This window comes from Stigmatopora argus, chromosome 6 (genome assembly GCF_051989625.1).
Source record: "Stigmatopora argus isolate UIUO_Sarg chromosome 6, RoL_Sarg_1.0, whole genome shotgun sequence".
Classification (NCBI taxonomy): Eukaryota; Metazoa; Chordata; class Actinopteri; order Syngnathiformes; family Syngnathidae; genus Stigmatopora; species Stigmatopora argus.
In genome coordinates, this window is record NC_135392.1 from 5,288,774 (window position 1) to 5,307,500 (window position 18,727).

At 39.6% G+C, this 18,727-nt stretch overlaps 4 protein-coding genes and 1 long non-coding RNA gene across 6 annotated transcripts in view; 3 read left to right on the forward strand and 2 right to left on the reverse strand.

The window, feature by feature from the left end:
* Positions 1-353: 353 nt before the first annotated feature.
* LOC144075739 (uncharacterized) lies at positions 354-5,389 on the forward strand. Its single transcript, XR_013300620.1, has 3 exons — positions 354-568; positions 1,310-1,487; positions 4,954-5,389. It is a non-coding gene; the product is annotated as an uncharacterized LOC144075739 (long non-coding RNA).
* Positions 784-5,941, reverse strand: mfap2 (microfibril associated protein 2). 2 transcript variants are annotated; one of them, XM_077603076.1, is made up of 9 exons: positions 5,890-5,941; positions 4,658-4,717; positions 3,526-3,573; positions 3,095-3,121; positions 2,874-2,963; positions 2,756-2,797; positions 2,594-2,681; positions 1,541-1,614; positions 784-1,477 (listed from the first exon to the last, which is right to left on the reverse strand). In XM_077603076.1, the coding sequence occupies exons 2-9, from the start codon at positions 4,686-4,688 to the stop codon at positions 1,371-1,373; spliced, it is 507 nt and encodes a 168-aa protein (XP_077459202.1). In that variant the 5' UTR covers positions 4,689-4,717; positions 5,890-5,941; the 3' UTR covers positions 784-1,370. The 2 variants fall into 2 exon arrangements, with proteins under 2 accessions (XP_077459202.1, XP_077459201.1); XM_077603075.1 differs by having other exon boundaries at positions 784-1,614.
* A 1,284-nt stretch (positions 5,942-7,225) lies between these two features.
* sdhb (succinate dehydrogenase complex, subunit B, iron sulfur (Ip)) lies at positions 7,226-11,880 on the reverse strand. Its single transcript, XM_077603906.1, has 8 exons — positions 11,733-11,880; positions 10,738-10,871; positions 10,048-10,133; positions 9,814-9,950; positions 8,955-9,071; positions 8,768-8,869; positions 7,939-8,061; positions 7,226-7,625 (listed from the first exon to the last, which is right to left on the reverse strand). The coding sequence occupies exons 1-8, from the start codon at positions 11,802-11,804 to the stop codon at positions 7,545-7,547; spliced, it is 852 nt and encodes a 283-aa protein (XP_077460032.1). The 5' UTR covers positions 11,805-11,880; the 3' UTR covers positions 7,226-7,544.
* Positions 11,881-12,281: 401 nt separating this feature from the next.
* Positions 12,282-14,962, forward strand: mrpl20 (mitochondrial ribosomal protein L20). Its single transcript, XM_077603120.1, has 4 exons — positions 12,282-12,487; positions 12,645-12,755; positions 13,622-13,699; positions 14,400-14,962. Exons 1-4 carry the CDS (start codon positions 12,401-12,403, stop codon positions 14,571-14,573), a joined length of 450 nt encoding a protein of 149 aa, XP_077459246.1. The 5' UTR covers positions 12,282-12,400; the 3' UTR covers positions 14,574-14,962.
* Positions 14,963-15,570: 608 nt separating this feature from the next.
* atad3 (ATPase family AAA domain containing 3) overlaps positions 15,571-18,727 on the forward strand; it is a 6,505-nt gene continuing 3,348 nt past the window's right edge. The window contains exons 1-11 of the mRNA XM_077603934.1: positions 15,571-15,900; positions 16,270-16,346; positions 16,507-16,608; positions 16,689-16,748; positions 16,820-16,889; positions 16,962-17,127; positions 17,974-18,043; positions 18,147-18,302; positions 18,373-18,429; positions 18,489-18,614; positions 18,685-18,727. The exon at positions 18,685-18,727 is cut by the window's right edge and continues 82 nt beyond it. Of these exons, the coding sequence (XP_077460060.1) occupies positions 15,711-15,900; positions 16,270-16,346; positions 16,507-16,608; positions 16,689-16,748; positions 16,820-16,889; positions 16,962-17,127; positions 17,974-18,043; positions 18,147-18,302; positions 18,373-18,429; positions 18,489-18,614; positions 18,685-18,727 (1,117 nt within the window). The 5' untranslated portion in view covers positions 15,571-15,710. The remainder of the gene's footprint in view (positions 15,901-16,269; positions 16,347-16,506; positions 16,609-16,688; positions 16,749-16,819; positions 16,890-16,961; positions 17,128-17,973; positions 18,044-18,146; positions 18,303-18,372; positions 18,430-18,488; positions 18,615-18,684) is intronic.

The following is an 18,727-nucleotide window of genomic DNA, read 5'->3' on the forward strand; positions in this document are numbered from 1 at the left end:
CACTTATATATACGTATATACATATATGTATGTATATATATGTGCATATATATGTATACACATATATATATATATACATATATACATGCATATATACATATACGCATTTATATATGTATACATATATGTATGTGTATATATACACTTATATATACGTATATATGTATATATATGTATGTGTGTATATATACACTTATATACGTATATATGTATGTGTATATATATATATATATACGTACACATACATATATATACACATACATATATACATATATACACATATATATACAAGTCAATTTGAGTAAGACTGAAACAAGACCATCATTGCTATGTACAGTGAAACCCCCCCATGACATGCAGGCCATATTGGCCAAGCCCTGCTGAACAATAACCAGTCTTAAAGTGAAATGAGAGACCATTGCCTTGACCTTGAGTGTTCGGAGATTTTATGTCTTGAGATAAGAGTGTGTTTCAGGCTAATCGACGACATTCATTTCCCATTGGTCCAAACTGGAAGCTGTGTCTGTCACCTACCCTACTGCCCGTCGGAAGACGGACAATACATTAGGTATGGTGTTTTTCATCCTAGCATTTTGCCTGTTTTCATTGATTTAGTGTTACTGTGTTTTTACAGTTCTTATGCATTAGTTCACATGCGGATGTAGAGTGCACTTCTTTTTTTCAGATTCGTGTGTATCTCAAGGGATTATTGTGATTGACTCCCTCCTCAAACTCTAGTCTATATATTCATTTGTTCATTTTCCAAACCGCTTAGCCGTGGCCAAATGGACAACCACTCACACTCATAGCTAGGGGCAATTTAGAGCGTTCAACCAGCCTCGCATTGATGTTTTTAGGATCTGGAAATAAACCGGAGCACCTGGAGAAACCCCACGCAGGACAAAATGCAAACTCCACACAGTAAGGGCGCACCTGGTATCAAACCCTCGACCTCAGAACCGTCAGGCCGACGCTCTAACCACTCGGTGACCACCCAACTCTATACAGTTATCGCAAAATGGCACCTTTGTATATATTTATCACAAAATGAATGTGATTGGAGCTCCTTAACTCACACCAACAGAAAATTTTTGCATTCAAGCGGTTGGTAGTCGCGACAAAGAAATGCTGTTTCATCCCCAGGGCACAAAAACTTAATCAGTTCACCCTCAAATCCTTAAATCCTGACCTGCAATTGTGGGGGGCTCCACTGTCTATACAACAATTTTAGTTTGGTCATGTGCTATAGAGGTTTTTATGATGAAAATGTGGTGTGCATTAATAAAAATGAGGAAACACTGCTTTATAGGAGACAAGTGAGGAAAGAGGAAAAGTTGTAAGATGGGGGTAGTAGCTGAAAGCGCTCTCCATCAGCAGCCACCGCCGCAGCTTTGACCACAGCTCCCCCCAACAGAACCGCAGTGGCCGCTCACCGCCGCCACGCCGCAGCGTGAGAACTGGTCCCGACACAAGTCCGCTACAGGCAGGTGAGTTGTATGGTTAAGACGTACTTTTAGGTCTTGGGAATGTAAGAACATACCTTTGAGAAGCTCTTCATGCGCACACACGGTCCTCACGCACACTTCCCTGTTGATGACGTACACGCGCCTCAGACTGAAAAAAGTAGAGAAAAGTGCACATCAAATGAGATGCAGGAATACGGGGTCCTCAATATCAGAATTATAGACCCAGGCATATACTTTGTATCATGTGAAAAATGAGTAATATTGAATTGCACTGGATTGTGTTCAATTGCTCATAGGCGGTCAAAATGTGCACACCGGAATTTTTCTAATTATAATTTATATTTGCGTTTTTTTTAATGACTAGTTATTTTTGAAAATTCATTTTTTTAAATTCATTTCTTTTCTGCGGTTGTTTTTGATTTTTGGTTTTTGGTTTTTCAAATTAATTTTTTTCCCGGGCTATTTTTGAAATTAATTTTTACTTCTTCTTCAATTTGAAAAACAGCCATTTTTCTAATTATAATTTATTTTAGCATTTTTTTTAAATGACTAGTTATTTTTGAAAACTCATTTTTTTAATATTCATTTATTTTCTGCGGTTGTTTTTTGAATTTGTTTTTTCTTCCTTTTTCAAATTCATTTTTTTTCCCGGGCTATTCTTTTGAATTAATTTAATTAATTTTGTTTACTTTTGAGGAGAAAGCAATAAGCGTCCGTTTAAAAAAAGCAACAACAAAACAATTTGATCTCATTAGACTAGGTTTGAGTATGCATTGTATGTTGCTTCACTAAAATGCAGAAACGGCTCTAGAGCCGTTTTTTTTTTTAAGTTAAAACATTCATTGCCTGCAAAAGACTTGTTTTAGCCCCCAAAAAAGGGTACAATTGTTCATTCTTCCTCTGACTTCAGACCGCACGGGCTTTAATGACCTGAATAGATCTGAGTGTGTACATGTTTGCATCTGTGAGCATTTAATTTCCACCCAAAGTGAAATCCTTGAGGCCATATTGGCTGACCACGTTCAGATGGCCTTTCTGGCTAATAAAGAGAAACTAGATGATGCCATAGTTTGGGGATGCTCGCACAAATAGCTCATGGCGTATAAACGTTTCCACGTGTGGCCTACCTGTAGAAGCAGAGACTGTTCAGGCACTGTTTGCATGGTTTGTGCACAGAGTAGAGTCTGGTGCAAGGATACTGCTCTTCTCTGCAATCTGGAAAGGCAAAAATACAAAATGCGGTCAAAGAAAAATCCTTAGGGGAGAGTCCAACAATGATGTGGTCTTACCGAGAGGACCTGGCTCCGTGGGCTCCGTCTCAAAATCGCTCTCTGATACCCAGACGAATAGAAATGAAAAAAAAAAAATCAGGCCGTCTCCAGATGTTTAAAGCTTTAGCAGACATACCTGTTTTTTCTGGACGGATCACGGGCTCAACCCGAACCTGCTGTTGGAAGTTTCCAGGAGCAGAATCGTGATTCCCAGAATCTGGACGGTCTGAAGAAAGCCAAGAAAAGATGAAGTAGAATTTTTAAACTGTACTTTTACAATGAAATTCAAAACTAGAACCACAATCTTGAACATATTATTTAATAAGTGACAAATAAATTAAACAAAACATACTTTACCTGGAAAATAATCAGGTCCATAGTCCTCTAGAGAAGAACAAGAAAAGTATTAACAATTGCGGTAATCCAAGTACTGTATTTTTTGGATTATGAATGGCAAAAAAAAAAAAGCACAATGAAAGGTAAAAATGACATACGCATTTGCACTGGAGAATAAATTATACAACATTATGTGTTAAAGTCATAGGAATAGAGGGAAACGTGTCCAAATAAACACTATTAATGTAACATATTAACAGATTTTTGGATAACTATAGCCTAAAAAATAGCATAACAAGATGTTGGCAGTCAGAGTAAAAAATATAAAAGTCATGTTGCAGGACATAACAAATTATTTTGTTAAAAAAAAGTGACTTATAGTTCGGAAAATACGGTACTTTGTCATGTATGTAACTGCATGCCAAAGTGGATTAATGTTCTGAAAAACTCACCCAAAAAAGGAAAGGGTTCTTGGTACTGTGGCTGGGCAAGCAGCACAACTGTTGATGATTCACATAGAGAGAAAAAAATATAAAATATACTGTAAAAGTACTTAAGTGGTTAATACTGAGTGTATTTTTTTCCTATGTATGTACAATAATGATTCACATTACGTCCAAATCTGAGGTCAGGCACCCATAAATAATGATGTCATTAAAAAGAAAACAGTATCCAATTGAAAATGTGTTCCATATTCTGTAAGAGTACTCTGATGGCCAATCTTGATTTCATTTCCAAATTAATAATATTTTAGATTTTTTGCATTTGTGTTATTCCAACTTCTTGAGATGGGGAATTTTGGGTCATGGTCGCTTGGTCATTTAAATCTTTGCTTTTGTGGTGCCTTGACGTAAGACTGACCAACTTGTGAGTTTTTAAAGACATTTTTTTGTTTTGACTCATATTTTAGGGGGGGGGGGAAATCTAAGATATTAATGCTTTATGGCGCCAGTGAACTCAAAGTACTTGTTTAAAGGTTGGCAAAAACAGTACTGATCTGCCATGGCAGATTTTTGAACACAAAAGATGAAGCAACATATGAAGATAGACAACAAAACAGTACCCAGATACTATATTGTTAGTACATATATTTACCTGAAGGAAAAACACAATGGCCATTAAAAAATGCATAAAAATAAGCAAAAGGGGTTTATTTTTTTACATTTGATCATTTATATGATTTGAAACCAACTTACTTTTTTGGAGTTATAATTGCTTTTTCAATATATTTTAAGTATTTTATAAAACACCAACATTCTCACTGAAAGCAACATTGCATTACATTCTCTATAGGGTTTAATATATCGCAGCTTGTACTTCATTCATTCTTCTAATAATAATGTATGGGCAATTAGGGCCATCATTTTATGATTTTTTGCAAAAGGATGATAATTTATAAAGATCGCAAAGATTAAACTTTAAGATTCAAATTTAACATCCAAGTTTGCATGTGTGTAACCACACTAAATTTAATTTAATTTGGTCTTTAGCTTCATATCTCTGCAGGAACACCCGTTTTTTTCTTGACTCTGGATGGGAAATATATAAATATTTATGACTTTATCAGATTCACGTTACAGTTACCTGGCATGCAGATTAAGAGGAGGGCTCTCATGGTCGCTGTGGGGGGCCGTCAGAGTCTCACTGTTAAACAATCAACAGATAAAAATGGATCAGTGTGAGCAAAGTGATTTTTTTCCCCCCTGCACGTCCTTTGTAACCCCCACCCAAACACGACACACACTCACTGCCCCCTCATCCCCTCGACTGGCCCCAGCAAAAAATTAGAGAGATAGGGGATATAAGAGCAAGAATGTGGAAAGTCTCTCCTGCGTAAGAATAATTTGTCTGTTTTCCCACTTTTTTCCCTTCTGCTGCAGAGCGTCTAGGGCTACATTCCAGGACAAGAAAGAGCGGACCCCAACACCTACTCTTTCAGCCCCCTTATCCCTCCCTCCAGCCGTCTGGCACTACATCCCTCATTTCCCTTCTGTCGACCTCCCCCTTTTGTCCCCCCCAATTTATTCCTCGAAGCAAATGGCCTCTTTATGGAGTCAAAAAGACTTCGAAACATGTACAGTCACAACGTCAACTCACTGTACACAACAATAACATCATTGAAATTCATCTATCTCGTCTAACAATAATTGTGCATTTACAGCGTATTTAATGAACTTTAATTTCAGCCTCACAAGTTCTGTCCGAAACCTCTTGGATTTTTTTTTCGCAGGTTTTGGGAAAGTACAGATGACCTTTGAACCTTTGAAAATAATGATGCTAATTTTCTATTGTGTCTAACTCTTGTTTTGCCAAGGATATTTTTGAAAACACACACTCACACACACTCACACAGACATTCCAATTGTGCATCACATTGGCATCAAAGGCCATGTTTTCACAGCACACATCTGGGAGTCATTAGCGTCCCCCCCATCCCATACCAAAGACCCCCAACCTACACTTGTGAGATACTTTCCCAGGACAGAAAATGACTTTTTCCTCCATATTTTGATCACTAAATGAATGAAAAACTGCATTCCACCCCCACCTTCTTCGCCCTCATTGACCCCGGTTTGTCTGGTAGTCCCCCCCCCCCCGACTAACTGTAGTCTCCTCCAGTGATAACACAAAAAGCCCCAATTTGTCCATGCAAAGCACCCCAAGAGTGTAGAGAAGTGGCTGATCTTAAAGTGCTTTAAAGAAAACAATAAAACCATTTGTTTGACAACCTCGGTTTAGTCAAGCACAGGACAAATTTGACAAATTGCATGAAGGCAAGAATAGGTTGAAAAAGTAAGCCAAAAGAATCTACTTACCAAAACTTGGGATGAATTTTCTGCGACTGTCCTCCACCTTGATGCACCCCGTGAGTGCCGGAGGACTTTGCAGACACACATGGCACCACCCCACGTGTCAAGTCTCCTCCCCATTTAGACTCCCAGCATGCATGCGGGCCCCGCATCTGGATGGGCCCAGCAGACCCAAATTAACGCAAAGTGAAATATTATATGGATGGGGAGCACCGTTAAAATAAGGTGAGGATTTTAACCATTTACCGTGCACCGTACTCCACAGCAAAATGAAGTATACTACGAGCATACAATTGATTGAAATCCACTTAAACTTTTGCAGGGAAATTGGACAGCTCGTCAAAAAGTCAACACTGAACCTGAATAGTTAAATGTGAGGTCCAAAAAAATTGGGATGCTAACCACTGTTTTGTATGTTCATTCATTCATCTGTGTGTGTGTGTGTGTGTGGTGAGTGGTTAGCACATGGAACTCACAGTTCTGAAATGCATAGTTTAATCCAGGGGTAGGGAACCTATGGCTCGGGAGCCACATGTGGCTCTTTCGATGGGTGCATCTGGCTCTTCGCTAACCTGTGAGCTAAAATATGGAACCCGCTGGTGACAGAACTGAGATACTATGTCCAGTGCTGCTTTAGTCTTCTTTTTTTGCATTAGACTCTGCTAGAATGCATACTCTCATTGATTAGCAACTGCATAAGAATGTTGTCAAAAGTATTCTTTTTTTTCCACTTTAAAAGTGGTGAAATTACTAAAATAAAAGACACCCATTTACATGTATTTTGACTTTTAAATTCGGAGTATGGCTCTCAAGGAATAACATTAGAAAACATGAATTGTTTATGGCTCTCTTCGTCAAAAAGGTTCCCGACCCCTGGTTTAATCCCAGGTTGGTGATCACTGTGTGGCGTTTGCATGTTCTCCCTGGGCCTACATGGGTTTTCTCTAGGTACTCCGGTTTCCTCCCCCATCCCAAAAATGTGCATGTTGAAACCCTCTAAATTGCCTCTAGGTATGAATGTGACCGTGAATGGTTGTCCGTCTCCCTGGGTGGGATTGGCTGGCCACCAAATCAGGGTGTCCCTCAACTGGTGCCCATAGTTGACTGGGGTAGGCTCCAGCACCCCCCGCGACTATTGTGAGGCTAAGCGGTACAGAAAGGCTAAGCGGTACAGAAAATGAGAATTAGAAGTCTTAACTCAGACCAGCCCCCTCTAGCGGACAAAGGCCTTTTTAATGCCACTTGAAACCCATTTTGTCAACATCTTCAAGTTGCCATGCATAAATGGCACTGTTAAGGTAACCTTACACTTTTAGCACTCCAGTATTAAAGACAACACAACTTCTGCATGCAATTTTGATGCTTTATTCTCAGGAACACTTTTTTTTGTCTGGACCAACTGTATATATTAATGACATGGTAAAAACAAAAGCAACATTGTGTTCCAAATGTCCAATCAGGAAAAACAACCCTTAACCTTACATTTTGTACATGTGTGCTTCATACATCGACCGTACACAGACATAGTACACATTTGTTTTATCGAGCTAGTGGAAATGCCAGTTCGACAACTATAACAAGGCCACCAGTCATCAAAATACATGTTTTAGAATTGATTCTATTTCATTTAATGAACTATGATACAGAGGACCCTCAAGTGTTCAAACAGCTGCTGCTTTTTTCTCCTGATACGTGGCCATCATCTTCTTGATCTCTGCTATGGCTTTCCCTGGGTTCAGGCCCTGCAAGGACAACAGACAACACGCTGGCATTGGTGGATGATCATCCGCGGCTACAGGTAAGATCTTGAGCTCGAACCCGACCCGAAATGTGAAAATCTAGACTAAAACGGTGTGGTCTCTCCCTGACTTTTATTTATTTATTTAAATAAATGTGTATAAAAATGTATACTAAAACGATGTGGATACTAAACTAAGGAATCCTTGTTATAAAAGAAATAATTTGGGATTTTGGATAAAACAGAGAAGGCGCTGTAATGGAATTGTTGGATTTTTTTGGCCCGATTATACCTCTATCCGAGGCGGCGAGCGTTACCTTGGGGCACGTTTTGGTGCAATTCATGATAGTGTGGCAGCGGTACAGAGAAAATGGATCCTGCAGCTTGGACAGACGCTCCTCGGTGAAGTCGTCCCGCGAGTCGATCATCCAACGGTACGCCTGTGAAAACCACAGACATCGTAATTAAGGTAAGGTATTAATCAACAATTTCAACATAACTCAGTTTTATACAATGAGTGCTTGCCTTGTCACATGAAATTTAGGACGTTGATAGAAACTCGAACGCAAAAATAAGAATGTTAAGAAATTTGTTGGTTTCTGATCAGATAAAAAAAATTGCCCTCCCAAAAATGCGAGTTATTCTACAGTGCAACATATATACATGTTTTTCCTCTTCATTGTTTGGCTGGTACGATTTAAAGTAAAAAAAAAAAACGGCATATACAGCCCATGTCAAAGTGGTGGCCCGGGGGCCAAATCTGGTCCACCGCATCATTTTGTGTGGCCCGAGAAAGTAAATGATGAGTGCCAACTTTCTGTTTTATGATGAAATTCAAATGGAGATTGTAGATTATTTCCAGTGGTTCCTCATTTTAAATCAATAATTGCAAAAATGTGTACTAATTTGAATGTCCAAAAATGATCTATCGATTACCACGATCGAGAAAGCTGTCAATTTATTAATCGATTAATTTTGGCAGCCAAGTTGGAAGACAATGGCCCTCCGGATGTAATCAAAACTACCATGTGGCCCGCGACAAAAACCTAGTTTGACACCCCTGATATACAGGATTATTTTTCAGTGTTTTTTCCTGTTTTTGAAAGGTCGACAAACAGAATTTGCTCAAAGTAGCGTAGGACACACCTGCATGAGAACGGCAGGCCCGAGGTATTTGTCTCCATTCCACCAGTAGCTTGGGCAGCTTGTGCTACAGCAGGCGCATAAGATGCACTCATACAGCCCGTCCTACATGAGAAAAATTGCAAGTGAGATGAGTCAGTCCGCTGTGTGGTGAGGAAGGTTGCGAGTGGGGAAAAGAGAAGGGACAGACCAGTTTCTGTCTGTCCTCCACAGACTGCATGTACTGCTCTTTGCCTTCCTGGGAGTCATCCTTCTTCTTCAGGTAGGGCTCAATGGACTTGTACTGAGCATAGAAGTTGCTCATGTCCTGTAGGGAATTTGGTTTTTCAGCCTTAGGCTTGACATGACTTTACACAAAAAGTAAATGAATTTCTTTATCCGTTTTTTTTTAAAGTCGCAGATGCATTGATTCTAAATTTAGAACCTCCCTACCCTCTACTGGACTCTCATTGGCTGTCTCACAACAACCACCATCCATGTTTCAAGATTATCTCATACATACCTGTCAAATTCCCCTTATTAAGCGATTAAAAACCCTACAAATGCAACATGGCACATTTTCTTTCACACACACACACAAATAGGGCACATGAGTCTAAAATGTACTACAAAGTGGACGGCTTTCGGCCCTGGTAGAACGGGCTCTTGCTGCTATCTGGCGGACAAACGTATTACGTCTCCCATTATAACGAGGGAAATATTTCAGGGGTGCAGGGCACAGTATGATTCCTATCCATTTTAAGACATTAATAATTTTCTTATTTTCTCTCATTTCATACAAAATTGGGACACTTTGACCGTGGAACGAATTAGAGAATTTACATATAAAGTAGTACTCTACTTACAAAATTTTCAAGTTAAAGTTCTGGAACTAATCAATTTCGTAGAGGTACGACTAAATTTTCAAATAGCAACATTCTGATTAATGTTATATGTTCATTCAGTGCAGGCAGCTTCCATTTTGTCCGATAGTTCAGATTACTTAATTGCAAGGTTCCATGAACAGGTGATAGTGTGACTTGAGAATAGGCTTAAAATGGCGTACTCACAGGCACAAGGTCTTTGACCACATACATATGCGGAAGAGGGTAAATCTTGGCCGCTTTGCTAAGGTTGGTGTCAATCTTGTTGAGGCAGGCCAGCGTGTTTCCACCATTGATGTTCATTGCACATGATCCACAGATACCTGCAGATAGTGAACGACACCCCACAAGCTTTTATTCAAGTCGACAACAAGTTTTTCTTGTGTACTGATGACACACTTGAAGCTCGAGAATACACACCTTCTCTACAGGAGCGGCGGAAGGTCAGTGTGGGGTCCATTTCATTTTTGATTTTGATGAGGGCGTCAAGTACCATTGGGCCACATCTAAAGAAAGTTCAAAAAGCAAAACATGCATGTTTAAAATGTCATTTTGTCAAAGAATTGAGCAATAGGAAAAAATAGAAAAGGACTATTTGCTGAATTGACATTGCTATTTTGTACTGTCTTTAAAGTACAGTAATCCCTCGATTATCGCGTCTTCACTACTTTGCGATGTTTTACGCTATTAATTTTTTTTTAAATATATTTATTTCTAAGTTCATAAAAATGTGAAAATCCATGCTGAAACTCGTAATCGGAAGCCACTTTTGCTACTCTGGTCTACATTAACTGTGATATTCGTGGGATTACTGTAAATTACCCCATCTGAATTTTAAGAGTATTTCATTTCTTTCATCATAATGGCAAACAGTCGTATCACGAACTGCACAAAGAAAGGAGAGAAACATATCCTACAATACTATCTTTCTTTTGGTGTCAGACATAAAGAACTTAATGATTTACTAATCCTTTGACTACTTACTCCCTCCCAAAGTTAAGTTGTACGAGCATGTTGGTTGCTTTCCAAAATGTGGATGTTCCCTTGTATTTAGGACAGCACTTAATACAGTGCAGCTGACACAAGCTTGGATCTGGGTCACCTACATACGTGTTCAGGTCGATTTCGAAGATCTGCATGCGAGGCTTGTCTCCCGGGGTGTCTGGATCCCATCTGTACACCTGGAATTTCTTAATCCGAGGCTCTGTCGCTGGAGCGGCTGCCGTCTGCGCGGAACGGACGGCCTGCCGCGACATAAACCCAAAGTTATAATCAAGTATGTGGGATGCATTTTAAACAAGTCTTTTCCAACCTTTATTCAATATGTTCCACTACAAAATCTCTCTGCACACCACCACACAAAAATATCTGGAAAATTGGCACAGCGTGGTAGAACATCAAAATACTATGTATTTTTTTAAAAAACATGTGCTAACTTATTCAGTTTGACAAAAATGATGCAATAAACTGATTGTGATCATACAAAATAATAATATGTTCTATTCTATATTTAATTCTATGTTTAATATATTTTAGATATCATAAAACAACTAAAAATCTAATGTTGCTGTTTAGCAACCAAAATATATTTTACTGGCTTGTACAGTTGTAATTGTCTCGTTGTTTTATAACGTACAAACAGAAAATACAGTCAACATAATAAAACAATAATCAATAAAAATTCGTTTAAAGGAATAGAATCATTTTAAAAATATATATAGTATAGTTAAAACACTCTTACCGCTTTTCCATAAAGAACATGTTTCAAAATGAGTATGATGATGTACAAATTAAGGTACTTCATTGGAGGAAAAAATATTCATAATTTGAATATTTGGTGCTTAACAATGGCAATATGGTTAAGAATAACTGCATTATTGGTTATGATAATTAATATGATTTATATAGATTTATAATATCCTGGAAAAGACACCCGATGATGTTGATAAGACATCTTACGTTATGAAACATACTGGAAGTGAACACACTCATGTATTGGACGGATTATGTCATCGGTATTCCAGGCCAATTACAAACACTTCATAAAATGTGTCTAGATTAGAGAAAGAAGGATCCTGATGTGTTGCTGATTGAAATGAACCTACCACAAAACGAGCTGAGGAACGAAGGGCCAAAACACCACAGCGGCTCAAGGACGTGAGACCAGCTACGGACATGTTGTCGTTTTCGATTCTGACCTCAACTTCCGCCCTCTATGTCCCACAATCCACCGCGGTAGCGTTAGGAAGCGCTTGTTTTGTGGACGAGCATCGCGCGGATTTAACCAAAGTGTTAAACTCAACCCGGACCATCAAGCATTTCAATGATCAAAAGGACGTTTTTAAATTTAATTAATCTGATAATTAAGCATATTAACCTTATAATTAATTATTATTTTATTTACTCCCCGATTTGGTCTTAAAACAACGAGTTTTAGCTATTTATGCACGGAAAATGAATGTAATTATTGTTCTTTTTTTTGAATCCTTTTTTAATCACGTTGTTATAGATGAAATCAAATGATTTCATCTATAACATATAGATTGACAATATTATTATATCTAGTCTAAATCTGCTCACTATTTTTGCATTTGACGGGTTCCATTTTGAGAGTTTCCGGTCCGTCACGATATAGAAAACAAGCGAACCCCGTTCAGATGATCTCATGTAAGAAACCTAGTGCGGCTCACGTGCGGTTTGAGAAGTCTTTATAAGGTCACTCCCAAGCTGGTGGCCTCTTTTTCTCCAGAGAGACTTCTGTGAAGAAGCAATTATGGTCTTTCTGACCTTGTCCAGATGGATTAGAAACCGTGGACCCGATCGGTACTGGAAGGTTCAAGAACTTCTCAAGCATGCTCGGGTATGAGCAACGTTGTTTTATTGTATTCCTTCCTAGCTGTTTGTACTATACGTCCCCTATGACCACCCTCTTGTTTATTGTCCTTCTGAGATATGACGCGCAGTGACTCAAAGATGTGAAGATCCTCACATGAGATTCTTGACGTTTTGTTTCGAAGCACTTCAGAGGCAGAAAGAATCGCTGCTACAGTCTGGCCGTGCGGACTGTCAGGAGGGCGTTTGTCTACGCGACGAAAGGGCGAAAGCTGAAGAAACGCAATTTTAGAACAGTAAGTGACATATTGCCATACAAAGTTGTGTCTGCAATTCGACCTTGACCCAAGCCATGCAAACACTGACGATAATACCAAACTTACAGGACTAGTGTCACTAAAGATCTATTTCATATATTTCTCACTCAAGGAATTCTGGGAAATAATTCAATTGCAGGGGGGGTTGTTGGAGAAAATCTGGAATTTCTTTAACCAGATGTAAAAAAAATGTGAAGTCAGTTCTCTACCGTTTTAGATGTAACTAGGACTTCTTATTTTAACAACTTGTGAAGTTGAAATTGTCTTTTGATTGTGAGTTGTGCTAATTGGCCTGCATCCAATCCGGGGTTTACTGCACATCTCGACTGTCTGCGTTGTTCGATTCCCGCCTACATAAGACACTAATGAGGACTGGGGCATTATAAAATAGGCAGTGGCTCCTTAGCCGGTAACCGGTCAAATAGTCCCAGGGTCTATTCAGCCGGTAACCGGTCAAATAGCCTATATGGCTATTTAGCCGGTAAGAATTCTGTGTGGGGTAAATAGTAAGAAACTACGGCTATGGAGCCACTGCCTAAATAACAGTCATTAAATCCCTATTCACCTAATGTTAAAATCTATCAATTGGCAATAACACATCAAATTTCAATAAGATTGGTTGAATGGTTTAGAAAATCCCCTATTCACTCAATGTTAAATAATAGGTTACCGGCTGAGGAGCCACTGCCTATAAAATATATTGTGTATACATGGTGTTACAATCATAAGTATATTGGTACATTGATTTACTTCTATATTACAAATAGATTCCTTATTGAAGTTTTTTCGTGTCAACTGAAGGTCCATTTTTTTGATGAAATTATTATTATTATTTTTTTCTGCAGCTTTGGATCGCACGCATTGCTGCAGCCTCTCGAGAGCACGGCATGAAATATCCTGTCTTCATGAGCAACTTAACAAAGGTTATTCTTTTTGAGTATTCAAATATAGAGATCTAGACCTGTGTTTCCCAACCTATTTTGAGCTGTGCCAGACTTTTTGCATTGAAAAAATCTCGTGACACCACCTTCTGAAAATCTTTTAATTTAAAACTGTCGCCTATTTTAACAATTGTCATTGTCATCAAAGCTTTATCAGCAGGAATCACATAAATCTCCAAAATTATTCCCAAATCAAATTTTTCACACTGACCTAATGTCGTCAAAACTTAATGTCTGCGGACCCTGAACAACTTCTGGTTTGAGTGATGCAAAAATAAGTAATGTCATGTTTTTAATCGCATAATTTTATGACTTTTCTCCAAATATGACTTAAATTTCCTAATATTCCGCCAAAAAATGCTCGCCAAAAGTTGATACCCTCGAAACCAAACAACTTCTGGTTCATGTTCAGAGAAAAATAAGCAACAAAATGACTCTTTCACAATAGTACAATCTATAATTTAACGTTCGTCATAATTTGATTTTAACCTTGTAATTGTTAAATTGTAATCTCGTTATATTCATATGAATTTTCCCTCTGAATTTTACATTATATGACTTGTTGCAATTTCCCGAGGCATATCTCATCTTAGCAATATTATCCATGTTAAGACCGAATACATGATGCCTCTTTTCTCATTAGATTGTGCACTAATGTTGTGTTTGCTTAACGTATTTGCAGAGTAGCGTTCAGCTCAACCGACGGGTCATCAGCGAGCTGGCCATCACGGAACCTCGGACGTTCCTCTCCCTCGCAAAGTTGGCCAGGGCCCGGCAACAAGAAGGCTTCGCTGCAGCGCTGGGTGATGGCAAAGAGCCTGCCGGGATTTTCTCCCGTGTTGTTTTGCAACAGTAATGGATGCTATTGGCCTCCACGTGGCGAGATGGTTATTAAAACGTGCACATAGTCATGTTTTGTTTAGGTTTTACAGAACAAATGAACGAGAAAGCCTTTTTTTGTGTGAAACATTTGATGATACAGGTGTATGATTGGTAAATGACAGGGCAGGATTTTTTTTTTTACCTTTTTAAGAGCCTCTACACAAGAATTACAGTGGAGAACTATTTAATTTCAAAATATTGCGTCCAAGAGCAATTTTGCGAATACATTCAACAATTCCTGTGAAGGTAATGTTGACCGGAAATGTTTGGTCGGCATTTATTTCCTTTGTGTACATATTTATTTCTGGTTGTGTGATTGTTTTTGCTGTGTTTGGTTATCATAAAACATTTTTATATACAGTACATGCTTTCTTGTGTGTTTGTAATATATTTTTCTGTTAGCCTTAACTATTATTTTACATACCATTTTTCATATATTGCACAATCTTTAAAAAAGAATATTAACAGACATGAAAACTTGTAAGGAAATCCAATTTAATGTTCTTAGAATTATATTTCAGTTATGGATCAAACATTGTTATTTATTTTACTATTTGGCTACTTGTTGAACAGCAAATATAGTGGAAAATCTGCTGAAACAAATAGTTGCATTTTTGTGATAATATCGGGTGAAGGTCAAATTAAGTTCATGTCTAGGCATAAAGGATTGTTGAAATCAGACACAAAAGAAAAAAATGTCACTAACAATTTGTCTGTATACATCGTTCGATTTGAAACGATTATAAAAACATTTTTTTGAACGAAGGACATCCAGCAAATTTACTATGTTTGACATTCACAACCAGACGGCCTGACGCAATAAACCGACATGACGTTGTATTAAGTTTGTCCCACTACGGCTGCTCTATATTTTCTGGGCGGGGCTCTGAATGACATCACCTGTCTTACTTGACCAATGAAAAATAAGAACACTCAATTTGAGCCAATTGTCTTTGCCGTTACTGGTTGACACCCGCCTGGTACTTTGCACATGCGCAGAAACCCCGTGAGTTGCACGCGCGTGTAGGAAGTACAGTGACAGATCTTTGGCCGCCTCCTCTGGTCTTTCTCCCCCACAACCGGCCCAAACCAATCTTATTTTCTCCCGAAAATGTCGTGGCTCTTTGGCCTGAACAAGGGGCAACCGGAGCCTCCTCCTGGTTTGCCGGTTCCACCTCCACCGCCGCCGCCGGCTGGAGGCTCCAGTGGCGGGGGTGATAAACCCAAGGACAAATGGAGCAACTTCGATCCCACCGGACTGGAGCGGGCTGCACAGGCGGCCAAGGACCTCGACAAATCCCGTAAGTATTCCGGGAGTAAAAGGGTTTTCTTCATGGGTTCGCACATCTTTTACCCCACGATGTCTTCCTTTGGGGTTTTTCCCTGTAATAGTTGTTTAGATATCGAGGCCCAGCAATGCAGGTGACATCCTTCAAAATAAAATACTACAATCCATGGCATGTCAGCAAAACAATGTATTTTCTTGTATTTGGTCACAGTTCAAAGGTCACGACGCCAAAACCTCAGATGCGTGCTAAAATGAAGGCCTCTTATTGCTTCTAATGAGGAATTAATCGGGGTGGTCTTCATTGTTGAATGTTGCTAAACTCAGACACATATTTGACTGACATACTTAAAGTTTTGTGTCCTGTGTTGTTATCTCTGTGCAGGAAATGCCAAAGAAGCTTTGGAATTGGCTCGCATGCATGAGCAGAGCATCCAAATGGAGCACCAAACCAAAATCAAGGTAATGCATAAAGTTACAAACACTGTCGCAGTGCAATGATATTCTAAATGTGCCTCTGTCGATGTAAAAAAAAAACTTTACAGGGTGCTCATTCAACTCACAACACATGCAAACATTTGTCATGAAAAGTGATTTTTTTTTTAATTTACTGCCCTGACAGGAATATGAAGCGGCCGTGGAACAGCTGAAAGGTGAACAGACCCGAATTCAGGGTGAGGAGAGGAGGAAAACTATCAATGAGGAGTCCAAGCAGCATCAAGCGGTGAGTGTGGCGCCATGTTTGTGTGGGATTTCTCCTCCTTTTTTTTCACCCAAAAAAGTAATCCGTTCCTTCTTTATCAGAGGGCCCAGTACCAGGACAAGCTTGCCCGGCAGCGCTACGAGGACCAACTAAGACAACAGGTTCGGGCTTAGCTCAAGCTTCTTCCAAAATGGAAATGTTCCATGAAATTATTTTTTTCTTTCCCCCTCAGCAAATGCTGAATGAGGAAAACCTTCGCAAGCAGGAGGAGTCCGTCCACAAACAGGAAGCCATGAGGAAAGGTATGTGCAATTCATTGACCCCCCGAGATATGCCGTTGAGCCGGATGCTGATTGGCTTTTTCCCCGCGATAGCGACCATCGAGCACGAAATGGAGCTGAGGCACAAAAACGAGATGCTGCGTATCGAGGCCGAGTCCAAAGCACGAGGTCGTGTGGAGCGAGAAAACGCCGACATCATACGTGAGCAAATCCGTCTGAAGGCAGCGGAGCACAGACAGACAGTCTTGGAGTCCATAAAGTAAGAAAACTCACTTTAGACTTATTTATCTATCACTTATGTATGTGCTTTTGGTGGAAATAAACAATAGGTGCCTACTCTTGCACTTTTGTCCACTTGCCGCAGCAGTCAGTTGCCGTAGTCGTGTTTGGACGCACGAGGGCGCTGTTTCCATCGTCAAGTCCCGTATCAAATCCTTTAAGATGCTTTTTTCATATTTAGAATCCTGCATTTAAGCAGGTTTGGACTAAATCTGGTAAATCTTTGTACTGAAGCAGGTCTGCACTAAAACTGAGAAAATCATACAATGAAGGCCAATATGTTGTTCAATTATAAAACGCATTTACTTTAGAGCTGAATGAGGTTTCAGAAATACATTGATGTATACAGTAATCCCTCGATTATCGCGAATTTGCGACTTTGCGATTTTTTTTCCACTTAATTATTTTATTTTTATTTTTAAAGTTCATAAAAATGTAAAAATCCACGCTGAAACTCGTAAGCGGAAGCCACTTTTGCTATTAGGACTCAGCACTGGGGAAAAAATAGTTATAATCGGGTGACCCTACTTTGCAATTTTTCGATTATCGCGACCATGTCTGGTTTCACAATAACCGCGATATTCGAGGGATTACTGTTTGTACTTTGATTAGTTATTCCCAAATATTCAAAAATCGCCATAATCATCTTAATGTGTAATATTGGCATTAATTGGGACCTTTGAAACAGGATAGGAATCGTATCGCCAGACATGACGCAACACACACACTCCTCCAGTTTAAGCACGTACTGAGTTTGCCTCAAGTTTTCTTTTGAAGGCTTCAACCTGATTCTGGTTACAAACAAACGCATACTTTCTACTTTTAGGACAGCGGGTGCAGTATTTGGAGAAGGATTCCGAGCCTTTGTGTCCGACTGGGACAAAGTCACGGCCACGGTGAATCATCTGCTTTCATAAAGTTGGACACCCACCTCCAAACCACCAAGAAATGACAAAACTCCTAACAAAATGAATTAAATATTCTCCTCGACACAACCAGGTGGCCGGGCTGACGCTGTTAGCTGTCGGGGTGTATTCGGCCCGCAACGCCACCGGAGTGGCGGGTCGTTACATTGAGGCGAGGCTGGGGAAGCCATCTTTAGTGCGAGAAACCTCCCGCTTCACGGTCGGGGAGGCCATCAAGCATCCCGTCAAGGTGGGAATTTTAGCTCACAGGTGAATTGTATGGAAATCAATATATTTGTTGCTCTTGTGCTACTTTTCAGACCGTCAAAAGACTGAAGAGCAAACCTCAGGATGCCCTGGAAGGAGTCGTGCTCAATGTAAGCAGCAAGCGGAAACGGCATCCAGTGTGGAAATAACGCATTGTTTTGATTTGCAGCCGACTCTGGAAGAGCGTGTGCGTGACATCGCCATAGCAACGAGAAACACCAGGCAAAACAATGGTCTCTATAGGAACATCCTTATGTACGGACCTCCGGGGACTGGCAAGACGCTGTTTGCTAAGGTATAATTGGGTTGAGGACAATTTATCAGGGGGGAGGGTTATGTTTAAAGCCTTGCTCTTATTGGACCAGAAATTGGCAGTGCATTCTGGGATGGACTACGCCATCATGACCG

What these genes read in the sequence shown, in the direction of transcription:
- sdhb (XM_077603906.1), bottom strand. Translation starts at nt 11,804, where the DNA reads ATGTCCGTAGCTGGTCTCACGTCCTTGAGCCGCTGTGGTGTTTTGGCC. An exon ending in CCGCCGCTCCTGTAGAGAAG is followed by an intron (nt 9,951 to 10,047) that starts GTGTGTATTCTC and finishes CACTATCTGCAG; the next exon opens with GTATCTGTGGATCATGTGCA. An exon ending in GCACCAAAACGTGCCCCAAG is followed by an intron (nt 7,626 to 7,938) that starts GTAACGCTCGCC and finishes TTGTCCTTGCAG; the next exon opens with GGCCTGAACCCAGGGAAAGC.
- mrpl20 (XM_077603120.1), top strand. Translation starts at nt 12,401, where the DNA reads ATGGTCTTTCTGACCTTGTCCAGATGGATTAGAAACCGTGGACCCGAT. An exon ending in AACTTCTCAAGCATGCTCGG is followed by an intron (nt 12,488 to 12,644) that starts GTATGAGCAACG and finishes TTTGTTTCGAAG; the next exon opens with CACTTCAGAGGCAGAAAGAA. An exon ending in AGAAACGCAATTTTAGAACA is followed by an intron (nt 12,756 to 13,621) that starts GTAAGTGACATA and finishes TTTTTTCTGCAG; the next exon opens with CTTTGGATCGCACGCATTGC.
- mfap2 (XM_077603075.1), bottom strand. Translation starts at nt 4,688, where the DNA reads ATGAGAGCCCTCCTCTTAATCTGCATGCCAG. An exon ending in AGAACCCTTTCCTTTTTTGG is followed by an intron (nt 3,122 to 3,525) that starts GTGAGTTTTTCA and finishes GTTCTTCTCTAG; the next exon opens with AGGACTATGGACCTGATTAT. An exon ending in AACAGTCTCTGCTTCTACAG is followed by an intron (nt 1,615 to 2,593) that starts GTAGGCCACACG and finishes TACTTTTTTCAG; the next exon opens with TCTGAGGCGCGTGTACGTCA.